At 44.8% G+C, this 22,976-nt stretch overlaps 2 protein-coding genes and 1 long non-coding RNA gene across 3 annotated transcripts; 2 read left to right on the forward strand and 1 right to left on the reverse strand.

The window, feature by feature from the left end:
- Positions 1-2,008: 2,008 nt before the first annotated feature.
- Positions 2,009-4,377, forward strand: LOC147795711 (uncharacterized). Its single transcript, XR_015423636.1, has 2 exons — positions 2,009-3,386; positions 3,521-4,377. It is a non-coding gene; the product is annotated as an uncharacterized LOC147795711 (long non-coding RNA).
- On the reverse strand, positions 3,571-5,534 carry LOC147795712 (uncharacterized). Its single transcript, XM_087131455.1, has 4 exons — positions 5,421-5,534; positions 4,356-4,544; positions 3,710-3,842; positions 3,571-3,596 (listed from the first exon to the last, which is right to left on the reverse strand). The coding sequence occupies exons 1-4, from the start codon at positions 5,532-5,534 to the stop codon at positions 3,571-3,573; spliced, it is 462 nt and encodes a 153-aa protein (XP_086987581.1).
- On the forward strand, positions 4,536-12,597 carry LOC147795713 (uncharacterized). Its single transcript, XM_087131129.1, has 4 exons — positions 4,536-6,501; positions 7,394-7,500; positions 7,812-7,991; positions 8,808-12,597. Exons 2-4 carry the CDS (start codon positions 7,434-7,436, stop codon positions 8,882-8,884), a joined length of 324 nt encoding a protein of 107 aa, XP_086987255.1. The 5' UTR covers positions 4,536-6,501; positions 7,394-7,433; the 3' UTR covers positions 8,885-12,597.
- The last annotated feature ends 10,379 nt before the right edge of the window (positions 12,598-22,976 follow it).

The raw sequence follows: 22,976 nt of genomic DNA on the forward strand, positions 1-22,976 counted from the left end.
GCAGGCTTTCTTGAGTGTACTCCCTTATAGGTATTTGATACATTAAGACAATCGAAGAACTGATCGAACATGGTGACAAATTTCACAGTAGATGATGTTCCAACCTTCCCGTGGCACTGGAAAGCATTGGCCATAGTGCTACTCAGCACCTGTATCAGAAAAAAATGTTCAAATTTTGGAAAAACCAAGGCATGGAATTGAAATCACATAGGCAATGGGCAAAGGCAGTGGCAAGTCAGGCAAATCATAGGCATACTTGGACACATACTTGAAGGTAATGCATTACAACTTTGCCAGGATGCTTATCAAAAATAACTCTTGTTGGGTATCATCTTTTCTTTAATGAATTTCCTTGGGGGGGAGTCCAGGGCTCCCGGATCCGTACCTGATTCAGGGATTCTTTAATGCTAATGTAGACTTTTAATATGATGAATACAAATATTTTTATTCTGGGTTTATGGAATTTCCTGATTAAAATGGAAATGCTGGGCCAGTCTCCATATATTGACTTCACTGATAAATAAGCCAAAAATCTACACACATACATTTAGCGGTGAGGGACACCTTCATTTTCATATAAATCTACATGAAGCAAATACAATGCCAACCTGTGCGGCCATGTATACACGCATCCTCAAAGCTGGTGTAAGGTGTAGATGCTCATAGGATATTTTATGCAGGCGTCGCAACCCAGGGGAGCATCTGTCAAGGCCGGTATCCAACTCATATAGATGTAGTAGTTGTGGCCAAGTCACTTCTTGCTTGTTGAACTAATGGACAAAAAATGACAAAAAGACAAATTTATTCACACTTGTCAGAAGGAATTTAACCCTAAAACGATTTCGCATTTTTCCTAACATGCACACATGTGTATGGGACTAATATTTGAATATTCTTATACCTTGAACCATTGTTTAAGCAATGAAAACAATTTATAAAGGGATGGGATCCAAGATGCCATAAGCATATTTTTCTTTTAAGATTGTTAACACTAACAAGGTGAGACTTGCAATTTAAAATTTCCATTGTACATGTACATGCACGTGGTCACATTTCATGTGGTACGACTGAAAAGCAAATTTTGAGCTCTTTTAAAACATTAAACTTACGAAGAGATTCTTGGTCTTGTGCCAGCCTGAGTTTTCCCAGTTATTTCTGGTCGTCTTGATCAGGTGGGGCACATCACAAACAAAGTAGATATCTCGAGATGGGTCAAAGGGGTTGGTTGTTGAATACGTAGGGTTAGATTGGCTGCATTTATCAGCATGGATGCAATAGAATTTCCGGTTTGGTGAAGCTCCATCCGAGACCAATGCTCGAACTTTGAAACAGGCTGTCTCTACATACAGGATGGCCTCATACAGGCAGGCATAAAGTTGGTCACTGGTCACACCTGTGGTTGGATAATAGCCAACCGGAGCATGAAGGGATGAAAAGATACCTCGCAGCATCAGAACCAGAACATGTGTTGCAATTTCTTGATCACCTTCACCTCTGCACCTCCGTTCAAAGTCTGCGACCTCGTTAGCAATACTTGTGACATCTATAACACCCACTACTCTGCCCAATCTGACGGAAAAGCACAGTCCAGATTTTACCTTCATCTCATCAAAGAGCATTGAAACATTCCTCTCATGTTCAGGGCAACACTTCGTTTCATCAACAATTCTCTGTAGCATTGCTGCATTGAATTCTGTTGTAGGCTCGGCAAAGTGCGTGTAGGCATATAATGTGCTGGGATGTGGGAGCTTCATGAATCCTGTCTGACGAAGAATGTTGTACTCTGACGAAGATTTGCTGTGAAGGGCAGTGCACCATCGGATGATAGCAGGGTGCCATCTCATCTGCTTACCCTTCACAGCAGCTTCCTTTTGTTGTGCCCATAGCAGACCTGCTGGCGTATCTTCTCCAAGAACATCGCTCACCTCCTTGCCACTCCCAAGGATGATATCTCGCAAAGGTGAATCTTGCGCCTGGTCAAGAATCACACTCTCTTTGGAAATGACTTCAGCCACTCTATCCCTTAAGAGTGTTAGCCTGTCGCTTCAAGGCCCGTCTTTCCATCTGTAAGACAGCAACTTTCTCCCTCAGCTGTATTGGTGTTAAGGTCTTGTTTTGCACCGATGAAGAAACCAAAACAGCCTGTGTTAGTATTGCTCTCTGACGGCTCTGTACTTTCAGCAGCTCACTGCGGTATATTTGGCAGACACTGCACCTCAACTTGCCACAAAGTAGTCAGCATTTTTTGTGCCTAATGGTACCTTCGGATAAGATATCTTGGGGGGTTATGCTGGTGGGGACTTGGTCTTCGACGCTGAAGAGCTGGATCAGATCTTGGAAATCTGCATTTCCTCCACACACCTGTGGTTGATGTAATCTTCTGCAGAAGTGTGGACAATCCCTCCTTATCAAGTGTGCTTGGAACATCTGGGCATACCTCAGCATGAACGGCAAGTACCCTTGACACCTCCAACTGCCACGTTAAATCTCGGAAGATTCTGAGGTACAAAACTGGCCGGCCCTGACGTGACATTTTCATGAACTGCAACCAGTCTGCCCCCTCCCACACCAACAGCCCACATCTCTCTCCATCATTCTTCATCTCCTGAATGGTCAATGTGGCAGGTGAAGTTGCAGTTCTACACTTCAGGCAGCTGCAAATGTGTTCTGTTTCAATCTGTATACTGTCAGGCATGCTGATGACACCATCAGAATTATTGCGGAGGGTGTCAAAATGGCAGAAATTAACCCATGAGCGACAGACATCAGTAACTTACCTTGTGCACTTTTCCACATTGATGGTGGCCAACTGTGAAGACTTGGTTGTCATTTTCCTCATGGTTCTCGTTGCATTGGGGGTGTATTTGCTGGTACGATGAGGGCTGTGCATGATTTTCCTGTATAGTCCCTTGTACAACCATAGAGCTACAAACCCATGGAGTTCGAACTCTTAAGACTTCAAAAGTGAAAGGATGGTTGCCGACACTGCCCTGCGGCAAAATCGCGCTGTTTTACGACCTTTATCTAAACAGTAATTAGAGCGCCTGGCTGGCCCTGTGGAGCCTGCAGGCAATTTGTCTTCACAAGTGAGCATGCGCATTTCGAGGCCGATAGGTTTTTTTCCAACATGGCGGCGAAACCACAAATGCACGCTGATGTTGACATCGCAGAAATTGAAGATGTTAATTTTGATGTTCCATACGATTTTTCGGACTGGTCAGACGAGGATTTTGATGTTATGGTTGGCGAGGAGGTTTCTTCGGTAGTTGTCAGTGATGACAGCGAGGGCAAATGGTGGCACCCCGAATGTACAGGCCTACCCGTGGACGGCCAATGCGCTGTCTTGGATGGCTGGCTTTGTGAAAATTGTAGGCCCTCAACATCAGGTAAAAAAGTTTGATTTTGACACAAGAAGTATATGTGTTTAGGTCTACTATATGTACGACTGTTAAGATAGAAAAATGTTACAACTGTCATTTTTTTCTAAGTACGTTAGGCCTAATTTTTTTCAATTTGGCAGACATGAAAGACAAGACCAGCTTGAGATAGTGCTGGAACCTCAGTTGTCCTCTAAACAAGGACTTGCAGAGGAAACGCTACCAAAAGGCGAAGGAAAAAGGAGCAAAAAAAAGAGAAGTAAGTTGCTTTCCAAAATAAGCCTACGTACAGTTTTTTTCATATAAGGAGGAGTTTAAGACAGACTCCTGACCTGTGATCCTGATGCCTTCAAGTGTCTCTTTGTTGAGGCACATCTTCTGCCGGACGTCCTTGTCCACGTCCATGTAGCTTTCTGCCTCCTTCTTCCATTCATCCAAGAATCCAAGGAATTCTTCTTGAAGCCACTGCATCCGAAAAGTAGGATAGATAAAACTCGAGGCGTAGTTGTAATGAACCACCACAGAGCTGTTTTGGTTTTGGATTTGATAGTTTTCACAGTAAGGGGAGTACATGTTTCATACGCAATTAGAATATGTGAAAGAAAATTAAACAAATAATAGGATTTATTAAAAATGTCAATTTAACTGGTGTTCATGAACATGCAATGTTTCATTTCAAGTGATTTTTACTTTGGCAGCAAATGTGATTGTTGCTGAAAAGGCTTAAAACACTATCATAGATCATTAACTTTCAATCTACTTCATGTGAAATAGGTCAAGCTTTTATTTTAGGCTGAGTAATCTGAAATTGAACTGCAGGTATTTCAACATTTTTTGATTTCTGTAAATTTCACATTTAATTTTTCCCTTTACCAAAAGAGACCGAGGTAGTCACTAAAATCAGTGAGGTTGATCACCTCACATTTGAGTTGAAGGGGAAACCAAAGTCTAATAGTTTTCAAAAAATGCCAATTTTACCTTGAATCGCCAGTCATCTGGTGATGTGTAGGGCTCTAAGGCTGGTTTCCTCTTTCGCTTTCCGTCATGCGGGTTAGACACATTTAGACAATCGAAAAACTGATCAAACTGTGTTATGAACAGCTCTGTCGATTTTGTGTCATGTCTCCCTTGGGTCTGGAGGGCATTTGCCACAGTTGAACTGAGAACCTATTCAAACAGGAAATTTAACTTTATAAGATGGCACATTACAAATAAAGTTTAGAAGTAAACTTCCCTATTGATCATGGGGACGGTATTTAGGCTTGTAACGTGTACATACATTTCCATTTTTTTTATCATGACATCTGTCAGTTTTTGGTTTCAATTGCAGCAGCATGACTTCAACAGTTCCAAATCCTCCAATTTCAATATGATTTTGCACACACCATAGGGTTAATCAAAAAAAAGATTATTAAATTAAATACCTGGGCAGCCAGGTAAACCCACATTCGTAATGATGAGGTCAGTTGAAGGTGCTTATGAGTTAGCTTATGAAGTTTGCGAAGACTAGGAGATGCCCTCAACAAGCCAACATCAGCATTGCAGAGATCAACCAGGTGGGACCACTTGATGTCTTGTTTGCGGAACTCAATTTTTACAAATATAAACAGACAGAAATACAATGGTAAAAATTTACGGTCAAAAGTCACAAATTCAACATGCCATATGTACATGTGGAAAGAGTTCTCAAACCAGGAAAGAAATCGGATACTTGTAAATGCTGAATGGAAGGTACATGTACATGTACATTCATACCATGGAGCTATAAAGCCTGACAATGAAATTCTTGTAAGATGCACAGTCTCTTTCAGAATACCCCACCACAATCAAGTGAAAAAAAAAAATTACATACATGCAAGTTCCTTGTCTTGTTATTCCATCCTGAATTTTCCCAGTTGTTTCTGGTTGTCTTCAGCAGGTGTGGTACGTCGCAAATCATATACACCTTCCTTGTTGAGTGGCCTGGATTGGGACCAAAGTATGCTGTCCCATCTACTTGCATCTCGCCAAACAATCGATAAAACTTTCTGTTGGGTGACGCACCATCTGACACATGATTGCTTCATCCATCAGTGCTAACAGCTGGTAACTGGACACTCCACAAGTGGCATAGAATGCAATTGGAGAATGTAGCGAGTTGAAGATGCCACGTACCATTAGGACGAGAACATGCGTCGCAAGAGGGGGATCAACCTCGCCTTGGCATTTCCTCTCAAAAGAAGTGATTGCATTGGCAATACCTCCCACATCCATGAAACCAACAATTCTTCCGGATCGGGTATTGTATACTAGATCGGTCTTCACTTTCATCTCATCAAATGCCACTGAAACATTGAGTTCATACCCGGGGAGAGATTTGATGTTGATGTCCCTAATTAGTCTGGTTAACATGTCTGCATTAACACCTGTGCGAGGGTTACCAAAATGGGAATATGGGTGTAGGGTACTCGGAAGCTGTAGAAAACCACTGTCCCTGATGAGGTTGTATGCAGATGATGATTTATGATGAAGTGCGATACACCAGCAAATTATGGCTGGGTGCCATCTCATGCCCTTCCCTCTACTTGCACTTTTCTTCTGCTGCTCCCACAGAAGAAAACCTGGAGAGTTTTCATCCAGAAGCGTCTTTAGAACATTGTCATTTTTCTTGATAGAGATCTGCAATTTATCCTCTTGGTCTGGAGGGAGAACTGTTCCTTCTTCCATCACCATATCCTCTATCTTGGACGCCATCACGGAAATTCTTCTTTTCAGCTGATTTTTTTCTGAGCTCAGCAGATTCACCTTCTTGATTAGGTCTTTCTGGCTCAACAAATCGTTCCTTGTTGAGGACTTGGTGCTGACTTCTGACCCAGAACTTTTTGCAGAAAGTCGTTTGTCCAAAGAAGCAAGGTCACTTCTGTGTCTTTTACAAACTTGACACCTTGTGGTCGATGTGGGGATCAAGAGGGCACAGTGTTTGTGCCGTACTGTTTTGAAGGGATGAAACTGCACAACATCGTTGCCTGTGACCGTGACTGGTATTTCCCCATGTATCCCGTGCTTTGATTCTACAAGGGCTGAAAACTTATCTACTCCTTCACAGACATTGTAGTGCTGCAACGACATGAGACATTTCATTCAAGTGAGTGGGAATGCCCTCCAAAATGGGATTGCCAGATTCAACTGTTGTACCACAAAGCAGTTGATTCTATACTACAGTAACACGTGTGTAGACAAAACACGTAGAGTATGCGGTAGCCAGGAAGGCGGTGTTCTACAAAGGTGAAAAGGTCACACCAAAGGTTGACGTCTTTTTATGAGTTAATCAGTCAAAAGCATCGTTGCTAAAGACGTTTTTCTTTCCGTTTTATTCGTTTTCAACACCAGTTTAATTCAAATTGGCCTTTTTGTCGAGTCAGGCCCGTGTGACTTTCATTCGAGAATACAGTCGATTATTTGGTCATGTTTATGCAATTCCTGTAGTAGGCCTTATATAGAAGTACACTTCCTGACATCCGTGACATTTAATTCCTGTGCAGATATCTGTCTTGGAAGATGATCTCAGTTGTGTTTTCATAGAACGTCACGAGTTGTTGAAAAATAATTTCAGTAGAATTAAAGAAATATGTTGGGAAACCCTCTATGTACCACTTTGCAACTTTGTAAACTTAATGGCTAGAATATCCTCTACAGACTGCAAAATGAATAAAAAGATCCTGCGTTTCCCAACCCACAGAAAATCTCCTTTTGGCCGTTCGCACTCCCAGGCTGATTGGATGACATTATCGCCTGAACACTGCATGCACAGTGTACTTGCACATGCATACATATAGCACATAGTACATGCGATACTGCATGTAAAGTGTGCAATCAATCAACCAAACGGAAGTACAGTACTGTGAAATCAGTCCAATTACATGTATAACATATGAATAAAGTTAACTATGACAAGGTTTGGCACGACTTTAAGAAATGTGGTTGTCGACTCGTTTCACGTTTCAGTGCAGTTTATTGCTTTCTTATTGTGTTTTCAGGTATTGGAAGGTTCCTTCCAACTTCAGGAGTTGTAGCAACATGATGGCGGCGCATAATGGCCATGAGCTTCTGCAGTTCTCCCCTCATCCCTTGTACAACCCTCCCGGTACGGTTGAATTCTGTATGTATCAGTTCCCCCCCCTTGTTCATTTAGTAACCCAAACCCCACTTTGAATCTGGTTAATTGCTCAACCGCATGATCTTCCAGCAGGTGAAGTTTCGGAGTAATTTGATCTGGGAGAAGCTGTCTGTAGGCTGCCGTGAAGTCCCTTATACTTGTCTCTGTAAACAGAATCAATTGCAAAACAATAAGGAATATTTAATGTTTCTAAATAGTGAAAGCAGGAAATTTATGAGGTAAGAATTTCTGCATTTTTTCTGGTGAAACAACTTTGATTTGTGTACATACCAATGCAGTTTATCTGCTGTTGGGTTACTGCAGAGCTGTGGTTTATGCCCTTATGAACATCGGCAAACTTCATGAAGAGCTCCTGGAAGTGTACTCCAATGTGAGCAGCTTCACATCGCAGTTTGTCATGTGCTGCCAAGGGGATATCATCTGTCAGGCTTTTCTCAGCCACCTCAAGGGGAACAGTGGTGAGTGCTTTTATAGCAAGGGGCTGTTCAATGGAAACAAAGCCAATGGTGTTTTTCATGCTGTTACTGTGCAGTTCGTGTGAGTAACATTATGCTGGCATTTGATAGCATCAAAGAACATGCTAATACATATCAAAAGTTTAAGATAATCACTTTTTACCTCGTAGCACTTGTGGACATGATTGCCAACGAAGGCTTTCCCATGGTAAGCTTGTCTCTGCACTCAATGTTGCTGAAAAATGGTGTCCAAAGAGCTTGCAATTGGTCCAGTGGCAAATGGAAGTTCCACTGATTTAGCCTCTTGCAATTGGTCCTGTGTCAAATGGAAGTTCCAATGATTTAGCCTCTTGCAATTGGTCCAGTGGCAAATGGAAGTTCCACTGATTTAGCCTCTTGCAATAGGTCCAGTGGCAAATGGAAGTTCCACTGTTTTAGCCTCTTGCAATTGGTCCAGTGGCAAATGGAAGTTCCACTGATTTAGCCTCTTGCAATAGGTCCAGTGGCAAATGGAAGTTCCACTGTTTTAGCCTCTTGCAATTGGTCCAGTGGCAAATGGAAGTTCCACTGATTTAGCCTCTTGCAATTGGTCCAGTGGCAAATGGAAGTTCCACTGTTTTAGCCTCTTGCAATTGGTCCAGTGGCAAATGGAAGTTCCACTGATTTAGCCTCTTGCAATTGGTCCAGTGGCAAATGGAAGTTCCACTGTTTTAGCCTCTTTCTCCTGTTGAATGATATGAATGTAACGTGTTAATGTGAAACACGGTCTTTTTGGGGTAGTCATTTTCAGGGTACAGATTGATTTTCTTTCTTTACCAGTCTTGAAATCTCATCTCGAAGTCGGAAGGCCTTGTTTGCTATCTCGAGGAAAGCGCCATCCATGTCTTCTTTTGTAGTCCGAAGCACATGTAGGGGTAGTTCATCTTCAGCATCAATCAGCTGTAATCGTTTCTCCTCGAGGTTTTTCTTGATTTTTTGTTGCCGCTCAATTTTATTACGGATTTGATCGTCAAAATTATTCTTCTGCTCTTGGTCCTCTGTTGCCACACAAAGCTGAAATAACTGCATGTCCACTCTGTGACAAGCACTTTCAAAAGCATCGAACAATTTCTTGAAGACACCAAGCGAAATGTGCAGTGTTGGCAGGATGACCCAAGTATGAAAGCAAAAATTAAATGTTTTTAAACAAAAGAGAAAAAAATAACATGCTCTTGAACATTCTGTAAAATGTTACCTCCAATAACTTACATGGTCAATAGCAATCGGCATAAGAGGATGGTGAACAATGCTACAAGAAACATCCTTAGCACGATGCTGGTTTCCTCCATCTGGCAGGAAGCGATGGTAGTTGGCTTCAATTGATTCGATAGTACACGATGAATATGCATCTCTCTCTGACCAAGACTCATTCATTTGTGCTTTGCTAGCTGTACAGTACAAATAGCAGTGGCGAGTTGGGCAAAATGAAAAAGGCAAACTTTTAATTAATACATGTATTTAAAGATTTTCTCAATTTGAGGAAGTGAACCAGCACGTTAAGATGAAATCTTGAGAATAAGTACATGTACGTTCAATGATGTCAGTCAATAAAATATTGTGGATTACCAATGCTTCACTCTTCCTTACTTAAACTTACCATTACATCCATATATGCCATACAACTTGGTCAGTAATTCATAGTCACGGTAGAATTCAAATGATGGTATATGTAGTCGTACCCTTACAAAAATCTCCCATGACGTTTTCCCATGGGAACGCCATAGCATTTTCCCATGGGGTTCCCATGTCAAATCCCAATGATGTCACCATGGGATTTTCCCATGGGTTCCCAAGGAGGATTTGGACCCCATGTACCCCATGGTGCAAGTCCCCATGGATTTTCCCATGCAGAAATGTTGTTTACCCCATGCCAACCCATGGTGTTTCACCCCATGCCAACCCATGGTGTTTCACCCCAAGGCATTTCACCCCATGCCAACCCATGGTGGTTCACCCCATGCCGACCCGTGGTGGTTCACCCCATGCCAACCCATGGTGTTTCACTCCATGCCGACCCATGGTGTTTCACCCCATGCCGACCCATGGTGTTTCACCCCATGCCGACCCATGGTGTTTCACCCCATGCTGACCCATGGTGTTTCACCCCATGCCGACCCATGGTGTTTCACCCCATGCCGACCCATGGTGTTTCACCCCATGCTGACCCATGGTGTTTCACCCCATGCCGACCCATGGTGTCTCACGCCATGCCGACCCATGGTGTCTCACCCCATGCCGACCCATGGTGTTTCACCCCATGCCGAAACATGGTGTTTCACCCCATGCCGAAACATGGTGTTTCACCCCATGCCGACACACGGTGTTTCACCCCATGCCGACACATGGTGTTTCACCCCATGCCGACACATGGTGTTTCACCCCATGCCGACACACGGTGTTTCACCCCATGCCGACACATGGTGTTTCACCCCATGCCGACACACGGTGTTTCACCCATGCCGACACATGGTGTTTCACCCCATGCCAACACACGGTGTTTCACCCCATGGTGTTTCACACAAGTACATACGCATGTATTCCATCGCATTGTATCTACATCCAGTGAATCCAGTGGCACCTTGCACATGTATTAGGAAATCCACATACATTCTCTAAATTTGAAGCAAATAATTAACATTTTTTGAAACAGGACAGTTACCTTTCCAATTCTTTAATCGATGTATTCTGCACATACTTTGAAACACTAGCTGCCCTTGTTAATACATTTCGTGAACTCTTTATAAAGGCCATATACAGGTTCTAACAAAGAATATGTAACAGTGACACAATCTCTACTATTTCTTTTTCAAAAAGTCAAAGTTTAGCATTAAACTGAATCATTACCAGGCTGCCAAAAAAAAAAAGAAAATTAAACACTTAAGTGAAACATCTTAATAATCTTTCTTGACTAGACTTAAACAGGGCATAAGTTGACGGTACACCTACCGGTATTTGTGTTAAAAGTTAAAATAGACAAACAGACCAAATGTTGACATCCCTTGTTTACATGTCCCCTTTTCTATGAGAATTTAGGAGAGTAAAGTGGTTCTGCAATCAGTGACATGCAGATAGCAAAATGCACATGTAAACAAAGCATGAAACTGCCACATTTACACATGGGGGAGGGAAAAGTACAAAATATAAAAGGGTTGTATAATCTATGGTTTCACATGTGCAAGATGAAGTTAGACTTGAAATATTGCTTTCAAAGTAAGGTTACCCCCTATACATATGGAATGTAATGATAACACTGTAAATGCCTGTCTGAAAATACATAATTCAAAGATAACAAATAACAGAAATCTGCAAATGACTCATCTGCACAACACAAATTTCAGTTGCAATGTATCTCCGAATCACATAATTTCTTAACAACTCTGAACCAAAACCAAAAATGAAATGATTATAACATGCATGAACATGGGTGTCTCGAGGGGGACGCTAAGGGGCAAAAACTTCAAAATTAAAAAAAAAAAAAATTAAAGTTGACAGAAAAGAAACAAAACATAAATGGAATAGAATATGTGACGTGACGAGACAAAAATGCCGTGGGGGTTAATTTGAAGTTTCACCTGAGTTGGTTTTGGCACTAGCGATGCGCACATCTTTCAGTTTGTATGCCATCACCTGGTGAATATTTGCTTTTTCTACATCTGGGAACTTATTGTGAACATAATCTGTAACAAAAAGAAACAACAATGAATAAGGCGCAATTTACAAGGCACACATACCCTGAGCTTTGAGATTGAAATTTTGTCTTACATTTGGAAATTCTCAAGTACATGTACACACGATGCAGGTACAATAATTTTCACACTTTTAATCCAGCCCAATTTCAGTGTGAGAATTGAGTGGTCTGGCAAAATGGACAGGCTAACCAAAGGGTTCACAGCTTTTTCAGGTGGGCCTTTCAGGGTCAAAGCACATACAGTCAAACCATTTAATTAATGAGAGATGCTTCAGACTTGGACCACGTGTACATTGTATACAGGCAGTGCAATGTAGGTGGGATAGAGTAAAAGTGCAAATGGAGGGGCATCACTTGAGCTGCAATCGGTACATTTTTTTATATAAACTGTTCCATTTGCCATAACAGAGAGAGAGAAAAAATCACAATTGTTTCAAGTCAAAATATACTTTCATTGCAAATCCACGGTGTGACTGCACAGTGTGAGAGGGCTCGGTATACATCTTACTTCTAAACTGACATTTCATTTATTTTTGGGACCATGCAATAAATTATGTGAAATGTAACTGAAGCTAGAATACAGCACATGCAAAGTCACACTAACCCCAACCACTCTAATCCATCAACAGATGGAGGATTGCGGATTGCTGGGCTAGGGGGGCTAGCTTTGTAAACAAATTCAAAAGGTTTTCAGACTGATTTTTGATTTGGATACATGTATATACTGTGGCGGCGACACTCGCCGTCGCCCGCCGGTCGACGAACACCGAAGTACCGACCAACAGCGGGCGGGGCAATCCCACAAAATTATTTAATAAACCTCACATGCACATGAGCGGCTATGTACACACAAGGGGGGATTATGTCACGAACGGAGGACTCTAGGCCTGTCCGTTTGTTAGAAATATACCAACCCTAAAGGAATGAGAATCAACGTGGCTACCAATCTACCAAGTCAGGTAAATCTCAATAAACCTCAGTACACATAGTGTCTTAGAGAGCAACAACAACAACTGTTTTATTGACCCAAGTCAACCTCACAGTACATGTATAAGCTTCAACTGTGCATCCAGGTCTGTGACTAATAAACCTCAACACAGCAATCAACTTATGCAAGTGATCATGGAACATAAGCATAAAGACTGTGTAATAACCCTCGTGTATTACCACAAGTAACCCACAGCGACAATAACCCTCACTGTGGCACCTAGTATGATCAACAGTAACAATGTCATGCAACTGCACACACTAGCCCAATAAACATAGGAGTAACCTCGTAGCAAACCCCAAGACATGCAAGCTTCGGCTTAGGTTACGGAGCTCTGAGTGAACCTCAGTGTGACCACATGCGACCAGGCCGACAGGCTTCCCGCAACCGAATCCCACGTAGTGAGAACACTGTTGCACAAGCCACACAGGCCTAAACGTCTCACACCACTCTTGCTCAACCTACAGCCACCAAACTGACACTCAATCCCACTTATTATAAGTGATAGCTTGCTAACAAATATTCTGAGGTCTCACCGTTCGCTGCCCTCGACAGATCGCCGAACACCGCGCTGCACAACCCGCCAGCTGTGTGTGAGGCTGAATCAGCGTTTCGCTCTATCTGCACCGCGATGCTTCTACCACGACGTCTGGAGACGAACTAACTACCAAATTACTGACTACGCGCCAATGGATGCGCCGCGCGTCAGGGAACCAGACATGTATTACTAAACTTGCATCAGTCCACAGACTGTTTCGCCACACAGGACCCAGCTAAGCTTAGGCCGTCCCGGCCTGAACAGCTTAAATAAATCAATAAAGAAACAGTGTGGACCCTTAAGTCTTTTATACATTCTAATACACCTCGCGGTACATCGTGGAGAGGTTTACTTATACAATTATAATTTTGGGGTCCATGAGGTTGACTTATCTAATTATAATATCCCGAATACATGAGGTTTACTGGAATTGCAAACACTCCAATTTTGCTTTTGGAATACATGAGGTAAAAGTACATAAATGTAAAACCATGTGGAAATAAATATATTTTTCTTCTCTCTTAAAAATAAAGGTTTTTTTTTTTTCCCTAACATGCAAAAATATGAACGTCTTCTTTCTCTTTGGCTCAAGCAAAAGGTTACAAAACAGTTATAAAAGGAGTAATAAACAGTTATAAGCAATCAAGGTTCAATTAAGAAATTTACAAACTATTATCTAAGTGTTCATCGCCTTTCCCAATGAGGGTTTTAGCGGTAGGAGCGACGTTTTAGTCGGCTTGGTCCAGCTTGAACTGGTCAGCATCGACGGGCTTGTTGTACAGCTGGACGCTTTCCTCCCGTCGCACGATCTGGCCATCTAGATAGACGAACTTGAAGTGTCGTTCTTCGATGAGGGCAATTTTCATCTTCTTCTTCTGTGGCTCTGTTGTCGTCTGCGTTGCCTGCTCCATGACTGGATCTTCCGCTTCAGCATCGCTGGGCACACTCAGAGAAGGCATTGATGCTGGAGACCCCGGAACAGGATCATCAAGAGTGGCGGCAAGCATCCCTCTTGGCTTACCGCTCAGGGGTGGGTGGGCAGGTGAAATGGGCGTAGGCGACAGGGAAAGGATCCGCTCATCCAGGGCTAGTAGTGACTCCCCTCTGTCTTCCTCGGGCGTACCGGCAGCCACCGGTGACGTTGCAGACCCCCGTAGATCAGGCTGTGGATCACCTGCAACCTCTTCTGGAGGCTTACCAAGAGCCGCCGGCACGCTGGTAGACTGTTGCCTCTCCTGAACCCTTCTTACCAATGCTCTGGCCTGTGTAAGAAACGAGGCACGTCTTTCATCACCATCGCCCTCCGGGCGATTCTCGGCTGGGGATACCTTGTCACAGTCTGCCATCTTGGAGGGGTGGCAAAACCGGAAATGCCGCCGGAAATTATCTCTCCGTTTCTCCCGGCACTCACAATGTGGGCAGTGGTAATACAGCTCAGGCCCGTTGTCGTATTTAACGTGTCTCCAAAGTGCCTGCTTCTTTGTGTAGCTGCAGTCACACTGGCCGCAGCGATACCGCTGGCCACCGTCATTACTGGCCATCCCCTGAAACGAGACAATACAAATTACAAAGAAACAATGAATAAACAATTCAACCGACATTTGGTTCTAATGATATCTCACTGGGAGCCTATGCTCCCGCCTAGGATACCTCCTAGGGACCTCAGCTTCCCTAACTTCAACCTGAGGCTCACTACCAGTCACCTCGGGTTCCTCCTGGCTAGTTTCCAGAATCAACATTGATTCCTCACCACCAGGTTCCTCTTTGTCACCTGCTGCGGATTGGACTTCAGCAATCTCAGGTACATCACCCCCTGAATTTTCTGTCACTGTACCTGGCTGGTACACCCACGGCTGCGGCTTGTCTCCAGAATAGGGTTTTAACCTATCTGCGTGAACAACAAAGGGTTTACTTCCCCTCTTGAACTGAATCCGGTAGGTGACCTCTGACAACTTCTTTACGACTAAGTACGGCCCCCTCCAGCGGAGCTGTAGTTTGGGCGACACGCCCCTCTTCCTGGAACGATCAAACAACCAGACAAACTGGCCCTCTTCCAGGCCCCCTCCTGAAACCTTGCGGTCGTAGTTCCGCTTCTGCCGACGGATACTCTGTTTGAGGCACTCGCTGGCCCGGCTATGAGCCTCCTGCAACCTTTGTCACAACCCCAAAGCAAAATCAGTCTCGACAGCATCCTCAATTTCAGGACACTCTACCATCAGGTCAACTGGTAACATCACCTCCCGCCCTAACATCATCATGTTAGGCGTCTCGCCAGTAGATTCTTGTGGACTACAATGGTATGCAAAGGTTGCAAAGGGCAGGCATTCATCCCAATCCCTCTGCTTTTTCTTTGGTTCGATCAACATGGAGACAATGTTCACCAACGTTTTATTAAAACGTTCAACCATGCCGTCGGACTTCGGATTATATGCCGTCGTCCAAGTCTTCCTAATCCCAAGAAGTCGGCACATCTCTGCAAAAACTGCAGACTCGAAATTTGTCCCCTGGTCTGAGTGAAGTTCCTGGGGGACACCAAAACGACACACAAACTCAGAAACGAGCTTTGCTGCAACCGTCTCCGCCTTTGCATCAGGAAGCGGAAATGCCTCCATCCACTTGGAGCAATAGTCACGCACAACAAGAACCCAGACGTTTCCACTGTCACTCCGGGGCAGTGGACCCAGCAAGTCCAGGGCCACCCTTTCAACAGGGGCACCCACCCGGTACTGCTGTAAAGGAGCAACTCTCCTTTTCGATGGCGACTTTCGCCTCTGACACAATTCACAACAGCGAAGGTGTGATCTCACGTCGGCAGTCATTCCTGGCCAGTAGTAACGCAACTTCACCTTGGCCAGTGTTTTCCTCAGCCCCAAATGACCACCAGCACTACCACCATGCAACTCATTGACCACATCCCTGCGGTACTCCTCTGGTAGTACCAACTGCCAACGAATTGACTTTCCATCGTCGGACTCCCACCTTCGACTCAATAACCGGTTGCACACCTCCAACTGACCCCACATAGACCACAGGGTCTTGCGGGTCTTGGAAGTGTGCGAGACCTCAACCCAATCTGGCCAACCGCTTCCACTTTCCTTCAACTCGATCAGCCACTTGAAGCAAGGGTCTGCCATCTGGGCATTCCTTACATCCTCCTGGGATACACCAGGCTTGGCAAGAATGCCTCTCACTGCTGACCCAACGACCTCTGAGACTTCTGTTACGGACTCTTTTGGGTCAACGGAACCCTCCCCAGCCTCAACATTTTCCAGACACCTTACCAGGGTCTCCACCACGTCCACACTGCTTGCACTGCCTACGGGACAAGCAATCAGCATTGCCATGTTTGCAACTAGGCCTATGCTGAACTGTCACATCATACTCAGACACCACTTGTAGCCACCTCGCAAGCTGGCCCTCTGGGTCTTTGAAGTTGAGCAACCACCTCAGAGCTGCATGATCCGTCCTCACTGTAATCTTACGGCCGTACAGATACTGTCTGAAGTGTTTGAGATAAACTACTACAGCCAATAATTCTCGCCTGGTCACACAGTAGTTTCTCTCAGCCTTGCTCAGCTTGCGACTGGCATAGGCCACCACTTTCTCCTCTCCATCTTGGACCTGGGATAGCACTATCCCTATCCCATCACCACTCGCATCTGTATCCAAGACGTAGTCACCAATCGCCAACGGATAAGCCAGAATCGGGCTCGACTGCAGTCGCTGTTTCAACTCTTCAAATGCACGTTGGCATTTATCCGTCCACAGGAACTCACGTGACTTACTCGTCAGTTCATGCAACGGAGATGCAATCTCCGCGAACCCCTGAATGAACTTCCGGTAATAGGAAGCGAGCCCTATGAAGCTCCTTACTTCCTTGACACATTTTGGAACCGGCCAATCAGCCACCGCTGATACCTTCTCAGGATCGGTCGCCACCCCTTCGGCAGACACAATATGGCCGAGGTACTTCACAGACCGCTGGAACAGACTGCACTTACTGGGCTTCAATTTAAGTCCAGCTTTGCGCAGCTGCTCGAACACCACCCTGAGACGCCGTATCTCTTCTTCCACGGTCTTCCCGAAGGCAATTACATCATCAAGATAGATCAAGAGAATCTCCCATTGGAGACCTGCCATCACCTTGTCCATTAGCCTCTCAAAAGTTGCCGGGGCGTTGCATAGGCCAAATGGCATACACTTCCACCTATACAACCCGTTGCGCACAACAAAGCTTGACTTCTGGCTGGCGTCCTCGTCAAGGGCAACCTGCCAATAGCCGGAGGCCAAATCGAGTGTTGAAAACCACCGAGACTCGTCCAATGTCTCGTCTATGCGAGGGACCGGGTATGCAAACCCCTGTAGTCGACACACAGCCTCCTCGCCCCATCCTTCTTCCTAACCAAGACAACATTGGCAGCCCACGGGCTGTCCGATGGCTCAATCAAACCCCTGCCCTCCAGGTCTCTCACCTGCCTCATGATCTCTTCTTGGTCCCCCTTCGGGTACCGCCTCAGTCGTTCTTTGACTGGCTTTGCATCATCCGTGTTGATGCTGTGCTTCACAACATCTGTCCGACCAATATCTCGATCGTCCTGAGAAAACACATCTTGATAATCAGAAAGACATCTTTCTACCATATGATGGTCTTCCTCCCTCAGAAACTTCACACTTCTTTCGAACAAGTCCTGAAGATGCTCCGGAAGTTCCTGATCGGCCTCCCTTCCTCCAGAAGGGGTGCTCTGACCTTGGTCAATCTCCACCTGAGAGACAATTCCTATAGTGGTACCTTGCCGCACAACTCGCTTCTCCCTGTTAGGGTTAAGCACTCGCAGCGGCAGTACCTCCTGATCACTCTCAACCAACGACCTCGCAAGAATTAAACCTCGCTGTGCCAACTCACCACCACCCTCTACAGGTTCAATAAGCACTGGCCCCGGAACAACCTCACACAACCTACGAATGGCACCTGGCACTACAGCCTCATGGCCAGAGGGAATCACTTTCGTCTCAGTGACAACCACCCTCCCCACAAACGGCTCACCAGAACTAGTAGTGCACTGAATTTGCTCACCATTCAACCTCAGTTGCAGAGTCTGTAGATCCAAACTTGCACCCGTAGACAACAGGAAATTCATACCCAAAATTCCTGAATATGGCATGTCAGCAAAAATCACCTTCACAGCAGCCACAGATTTTCCAATCTGTATCTCCACCCAGGCAGCACCCACCGCTGCCAACGGGCTGCCGTGTACCTGCTCAATTTTCAAACTCTCGGTTTGCAAAGTTGGCCTCTGTTCCCTCGGAATCCTGTGATACACCGAACTACTCACAACAGTGTCTGACGACCCTGTGTCTATGAGGAACCTACACTCGGTATTCCGTATCACCCCATTGACAAACAAACCATACTTCGCCTTCTCCCCAGTCATGGGGTAGGGAACTGCTACTGGGTCTCCAATTTTACCCTTGGATTCCCTACAGCCTTCACCCTTTGTGGGCCCTGTGAACTTCCCAGCCTGCCCGCGGGCCCGCCGGTCGGCTGGACGGCGTTTCCCTGCTTGGAACCTTGTTTCCTTCTGGGCTCCTTGCAGGCCCGCCGGAAATGACCCGTTTCACCACAATTGAAACACTTGGGTTCGCCTTTCTCCTTTTTAGAAGCCTTAGGCACTCTTTCCTGAGGAATATCGCCCTCAGTGTCTCCACTACGCTTCTGTTTCGCCCACTCCGAAAACAGAGATTCAACCATGGAACAAACCCGTTTTTCAATGGCATGTCCCATTTCTTCCAGTCTCTCCTCTGAACCAGGGTCGAGAGCCCTAGCAAACTTTGTAGGTTTGCGATCTTGCCTCCTCTGCTCCTCGACTTTCTCAAAGTTCTCGGTTTCTACCGCTGCCCTTACAGCCTCGTCCAGACTTTTCGGGCGGGCACGCAACCCAATCCCACGTAGTGAGAACACTGTTGCACAAGCCACACAGGCCTAAACGTCTCACACCACTCTTGCTCAACCTACAGCCACCAAACTGACACTCAATCCCACTTATTATAAGTGATAGCTTGCTAACAAATATTCTGAGGTCTCACCGTTCGCTGCCCTCGACAGATCGCCGAACACCGCGCTGCACAACCCGCCAGCTGTGTGTGAGGCTGAATCAGCGTTTTGCTCTATCTGCACCGCGATGCTTCTACCACGACGTCTGGAGACGAACTAACTACCAAATTACTGACTACGCGCCAATGGATGCGCCGCGCGTCAGGGAACCAGACATGTATTACTAAACTTGCGTCAGTCCACAGACTGTTTTGCCACAATACTTACATATAATTGACTGGACTTTGTCTTGGGGAAGAGCTGGTCGTGATTCCCTGTTGCCATGAACCCCAACACCCTTTTTTCCCATCACGCTGCACTGTTGCATTTCCTCCCGCGTGAACAGGGAACACATCAGGTCCCGGCTTAATTTTTTATAATCTGAGTGAGAGCATCGCTTCAGCACATGGGCTTGGAGAGCAACCCCTTGTCCAGGCATCTGCAAAACAACAAAGGATTTAAATGTATATTTAGGTAGTTCTTTTTTGAACCATGCATTCTCCAAAAGAGACTACCCTACAATGAAACTGCAAGCTTTTTGGCCTGAGTTGTCAACCTCTCAAGCTTTTTATTATTGCCAATGCTTCAAAAATGAGCAGTTAGCCGATAGCCCTAGGCCTTAGAAGTATTATTGGGAACAAATAAAAAAGTATATTTAGCCGTTGCGATCATGGTTTACTGAATGGACTGATGGAACAGGTGTATACATACAGATGGCATTGCTCATCACCAAGCACATTCAATGATTCAAAGCCCATTTTGCCACTTTTTAAACCATTTTTTGTTCTAAATATTGCCCCCAACTCTTAATAATACTTAGTGTGTAACGTTGGGGCTAGGCAATATTTTTCTGGTTTGTGGCTTTTCAGGGGGAAAAAGTCTGAATTGCATACATCAGCAGAATGCAAATGTATTTACTGAACGCATTAGTTATCCTTACGGAAGGCATAACAAAACACATTTCACATTATCTAATCTTTCAGAATTGAAATGACAATGTGCATGTGTGGAAATTTGGACTGTCCTTTAAAAAAAAAAATTATCCCAAGCCACCACTAATGACTAACGTTGAAGAAAACAAATCTGAACGTTTGAATTTTTGACTTTCAGACTTTACATTGTCCCTCGTAAAAAATACTTAAGATATTCACGTAATTTGAAAATAAAAAAATGGTGGCCCTGTGCAGCACTTGAACCTGAATCCTTAGGATCAGCTGTACTAGAGCTCAACGCACTAACGTTAGGCTTATCGGCAGAGTATAGAGTAAGCGGTATCGGACAGCTCACAAAAGGAAATTTCTTACACTAACAATAGGCCTAGTAGGCCTAATTATAAGCCTGTACTTGAAGTATGTTGTATATTTAAGCTCCGCCACACGTTCACTGGTCTAGCTAATCTAAGGTTAGTGATTAATTTTTTAAAGAGGGAGACCAAAGAAATTGGTTTAATTTTACGGAACCTACCACTCATTTGGAGTACCGTTCCATCATGTTTGGACCACCCACCGACTGGCTCTCTCTTGCCAATGACGGCCGCATACACTTTGCCCACTTTGGCATTGTTCTGCAGCAGAGATTTATCCAAAACAGCCGACACAGGCACGATGCTCGTGCTGTTGCTTGATGTCCAATGGATCAACGCGTATTTTGCAGACATGTCGAGGGGCAAAGCTCAAACAGTCAAAGGGCATGAACGGATGTAGCTATCTGATCTAAATCACAATGACGATTGCAAAATTCAAATGCCGTGCGACTTAATTGGCAAAAAGCGTAATCAACCGTCCACGTAGCCGCGGTCGACGTGTCACATCCGCTTGTATTGTGTACGGGTCACATGGTACGCCCAACTATGCGAAATAATGCGCCCAATACCAACCTCCTATACCTGAACTGATCAATGAGGAGTTGTTCAAAGATCCTCTTGACATCTGCTGTTGCAGTGGTTTCATCGCTTGGTTTCAACCACCGCTTGAAATACAACTCAAGTCGAGTAGCAAACTACTCAAATGTCTCCTGGGGCTCCTTTGTGGCAGTTCGAAATTTGACACGGTAGGCTTCAGGGGTCAGCTGGTAGTGACAGAGGATGATGTCGACAATTTTCTGAAAGTCCTTTTTATCCTCCTCCTTTAGGGCATAAAATGCCTTTTGTGCCTTGCCTGTTAGGTATGGCTCAATCAGGCGCAGCCAGTCCTCCTGTGGCTTTTTTGCTGCTTTCGCCATCCTCTCAAAGGTTGCAAGATAGCAGGTGATGTCATCGTCGGACGATAATTTGTGAAAGTCTGGTAACTCTGGCCCCACTCGGATGGATGCAACTGACGTCTTGGTTGCATCTGTCATGGCTTTGACAAGGGACTGGCACAGTGACTCTGTCTCATTTCTGCGTAGTGCTTCTAGCTTTTCAAGAATTTGCCCCAAATCAGGCTGTACTGGCATAGCCGCACCCAATGGGGGGTGATCATCTAGTGGTTCCTTCATTTGAGGGAGCGTACACAAAGCTTCAATTCTCTCTTGCTTTGTTTTCAGCTGCACAGTATCAATATGATTCAATGTACACAGCTGACTGATGTACTCCGATGTGAACCGGCTTAAGTAAATTGCTCGATCCATGCTTACAGCATGAACTGTGTCTGTATCTGACGTGAGATGGCACTGAATCTGAAAAGATTGAGCAACTGTTCAAAAAATGCAAGTCCACCAGTCCTTGGTGTAGGGAGCATCCTCACTCCTACAGCAAACTCAAATTTATCACTGTCCAAGTAGAACACTACGAGGGGCTAATGATAACAAGTTGCAATACGATACGTCGCTACAAGTACATATTGATGGGCACTGACTGTGTACTCACGCCCCTTCACTACCGCACCGCGGTGCCGGGCCACGACGATGGATTTCCGACGCTCCCACGGTCCGTTTTAATCGCCCGAATATCGGCACAATCCTGCCGACTACGCCAGTGTAACTTCCTTATCTGGAGTCACAACAATTATGGTTCGATCATCAATATTTCGGGCTGATTCTGATTAAAGGAAACTGATTAACAAAGGTTTATTCGTCTGAGAATCATGTAATTAGCTGTAACACATTATCGGCCATCTTGATTATATCCCAGCATGCATTATTAGAAACATACGTCACTGGTACAATACATAAAGGAATGTACAGTTGGTGTAATCCCGTTACAAGCCTTCTCTTCATCAACAATTCTGCGGGTGTGTACCCTGTTGTAGTGTGTGGTGTGGTTCTGTATTTCAGCAGGAAATTAGCCAAATGTTTCTTGCTGAATTTTGTGTTCCCCTGAACAACTTGTTTCTTGAGAGCCTCCTTTACGATTCTCACCGTCCTCTCCGCTGCCCCGTTGGAGGCCGGATGATACGGTGGAGTGAGTGTATGTTTGACACCATTCAGTCGCATAAACTCTTTAAACAGTTCCGAACGGAATTGTGGCCCATTGTCTGAAACAAGTTCTTCGGGTAACCCATGACAGGCAAATATTGATCTCAACTCATCTATGGTACGTTCAGTAGTAGTGCTTGTGTTATGGGTTCTAAAGCTTAACAAAATAAGGACACTCCACAACGACTGCGATGTCTGCCATGTCTATATTGTGCCTGTCTTCCACATCACACTTGAACAGAGGAGGGCGC

Source organism: Acanthaster planci, linkage group LG21, assembly GCF_054643075.1.
Source record: "Acanthaster planci isolate LZ-2023a linkage group LG21, COTS_SCS, whole genome shotgun sequence".
Taxonomy (NCBI): domain Eukaryota; kingdom Metazoa; phylum Echinodermata; class Asteroidea; order Valvatida; family Acanthasteridae; genus Acanthaster; species Acanthaster planci.

Bases quoted from the DNA above. Each gene is read 5' to 3' on its own strand.
- LOC147795712 (XM_087131455.1), bottom strand. From the start codon at position 5,534: ATGGTACGTGGCATCTTCAACTCGCTACATTCTCCAATTGCATTCTAT. The intron at 3,843-4,355 runs GTAAAATTGGCA...TTTCGGATGCAG, and splicing joins CAGATGACTGGCGATTCAAG to TGGCTTCAAGAAGAATTCCT. The intron at 3,597-3,709 runs GTCAGGAGTCTG...GCCTTTTGGTAG, and splicing joins TGAAGGCATCAGGATCACAG to CGTTTCCTCTGCAAGTCCTT.
- LOC147795713 (XM_087131129.1), top strand. From the start codon at position 7,434: ATGATGGCGGCGCATAATGGCCATGAGCTTCTGCAGTTCTCCCCTCAT. The intron at 7,501-7,811 runs GTACGGTTGAAT...ATACCAATGCAG, and splicing joins TCCCTTGTACAACCCTCCCG to TTTATCTGCTGTTGGGTTAC. The intron at 7,992-8,807 runs GTGAGTGCTTTT...TTTCTTTACCAG, and splicing joins CCACCTCAAGGGGAACAGTG to TCTTGAAATCTCATCTCGAA.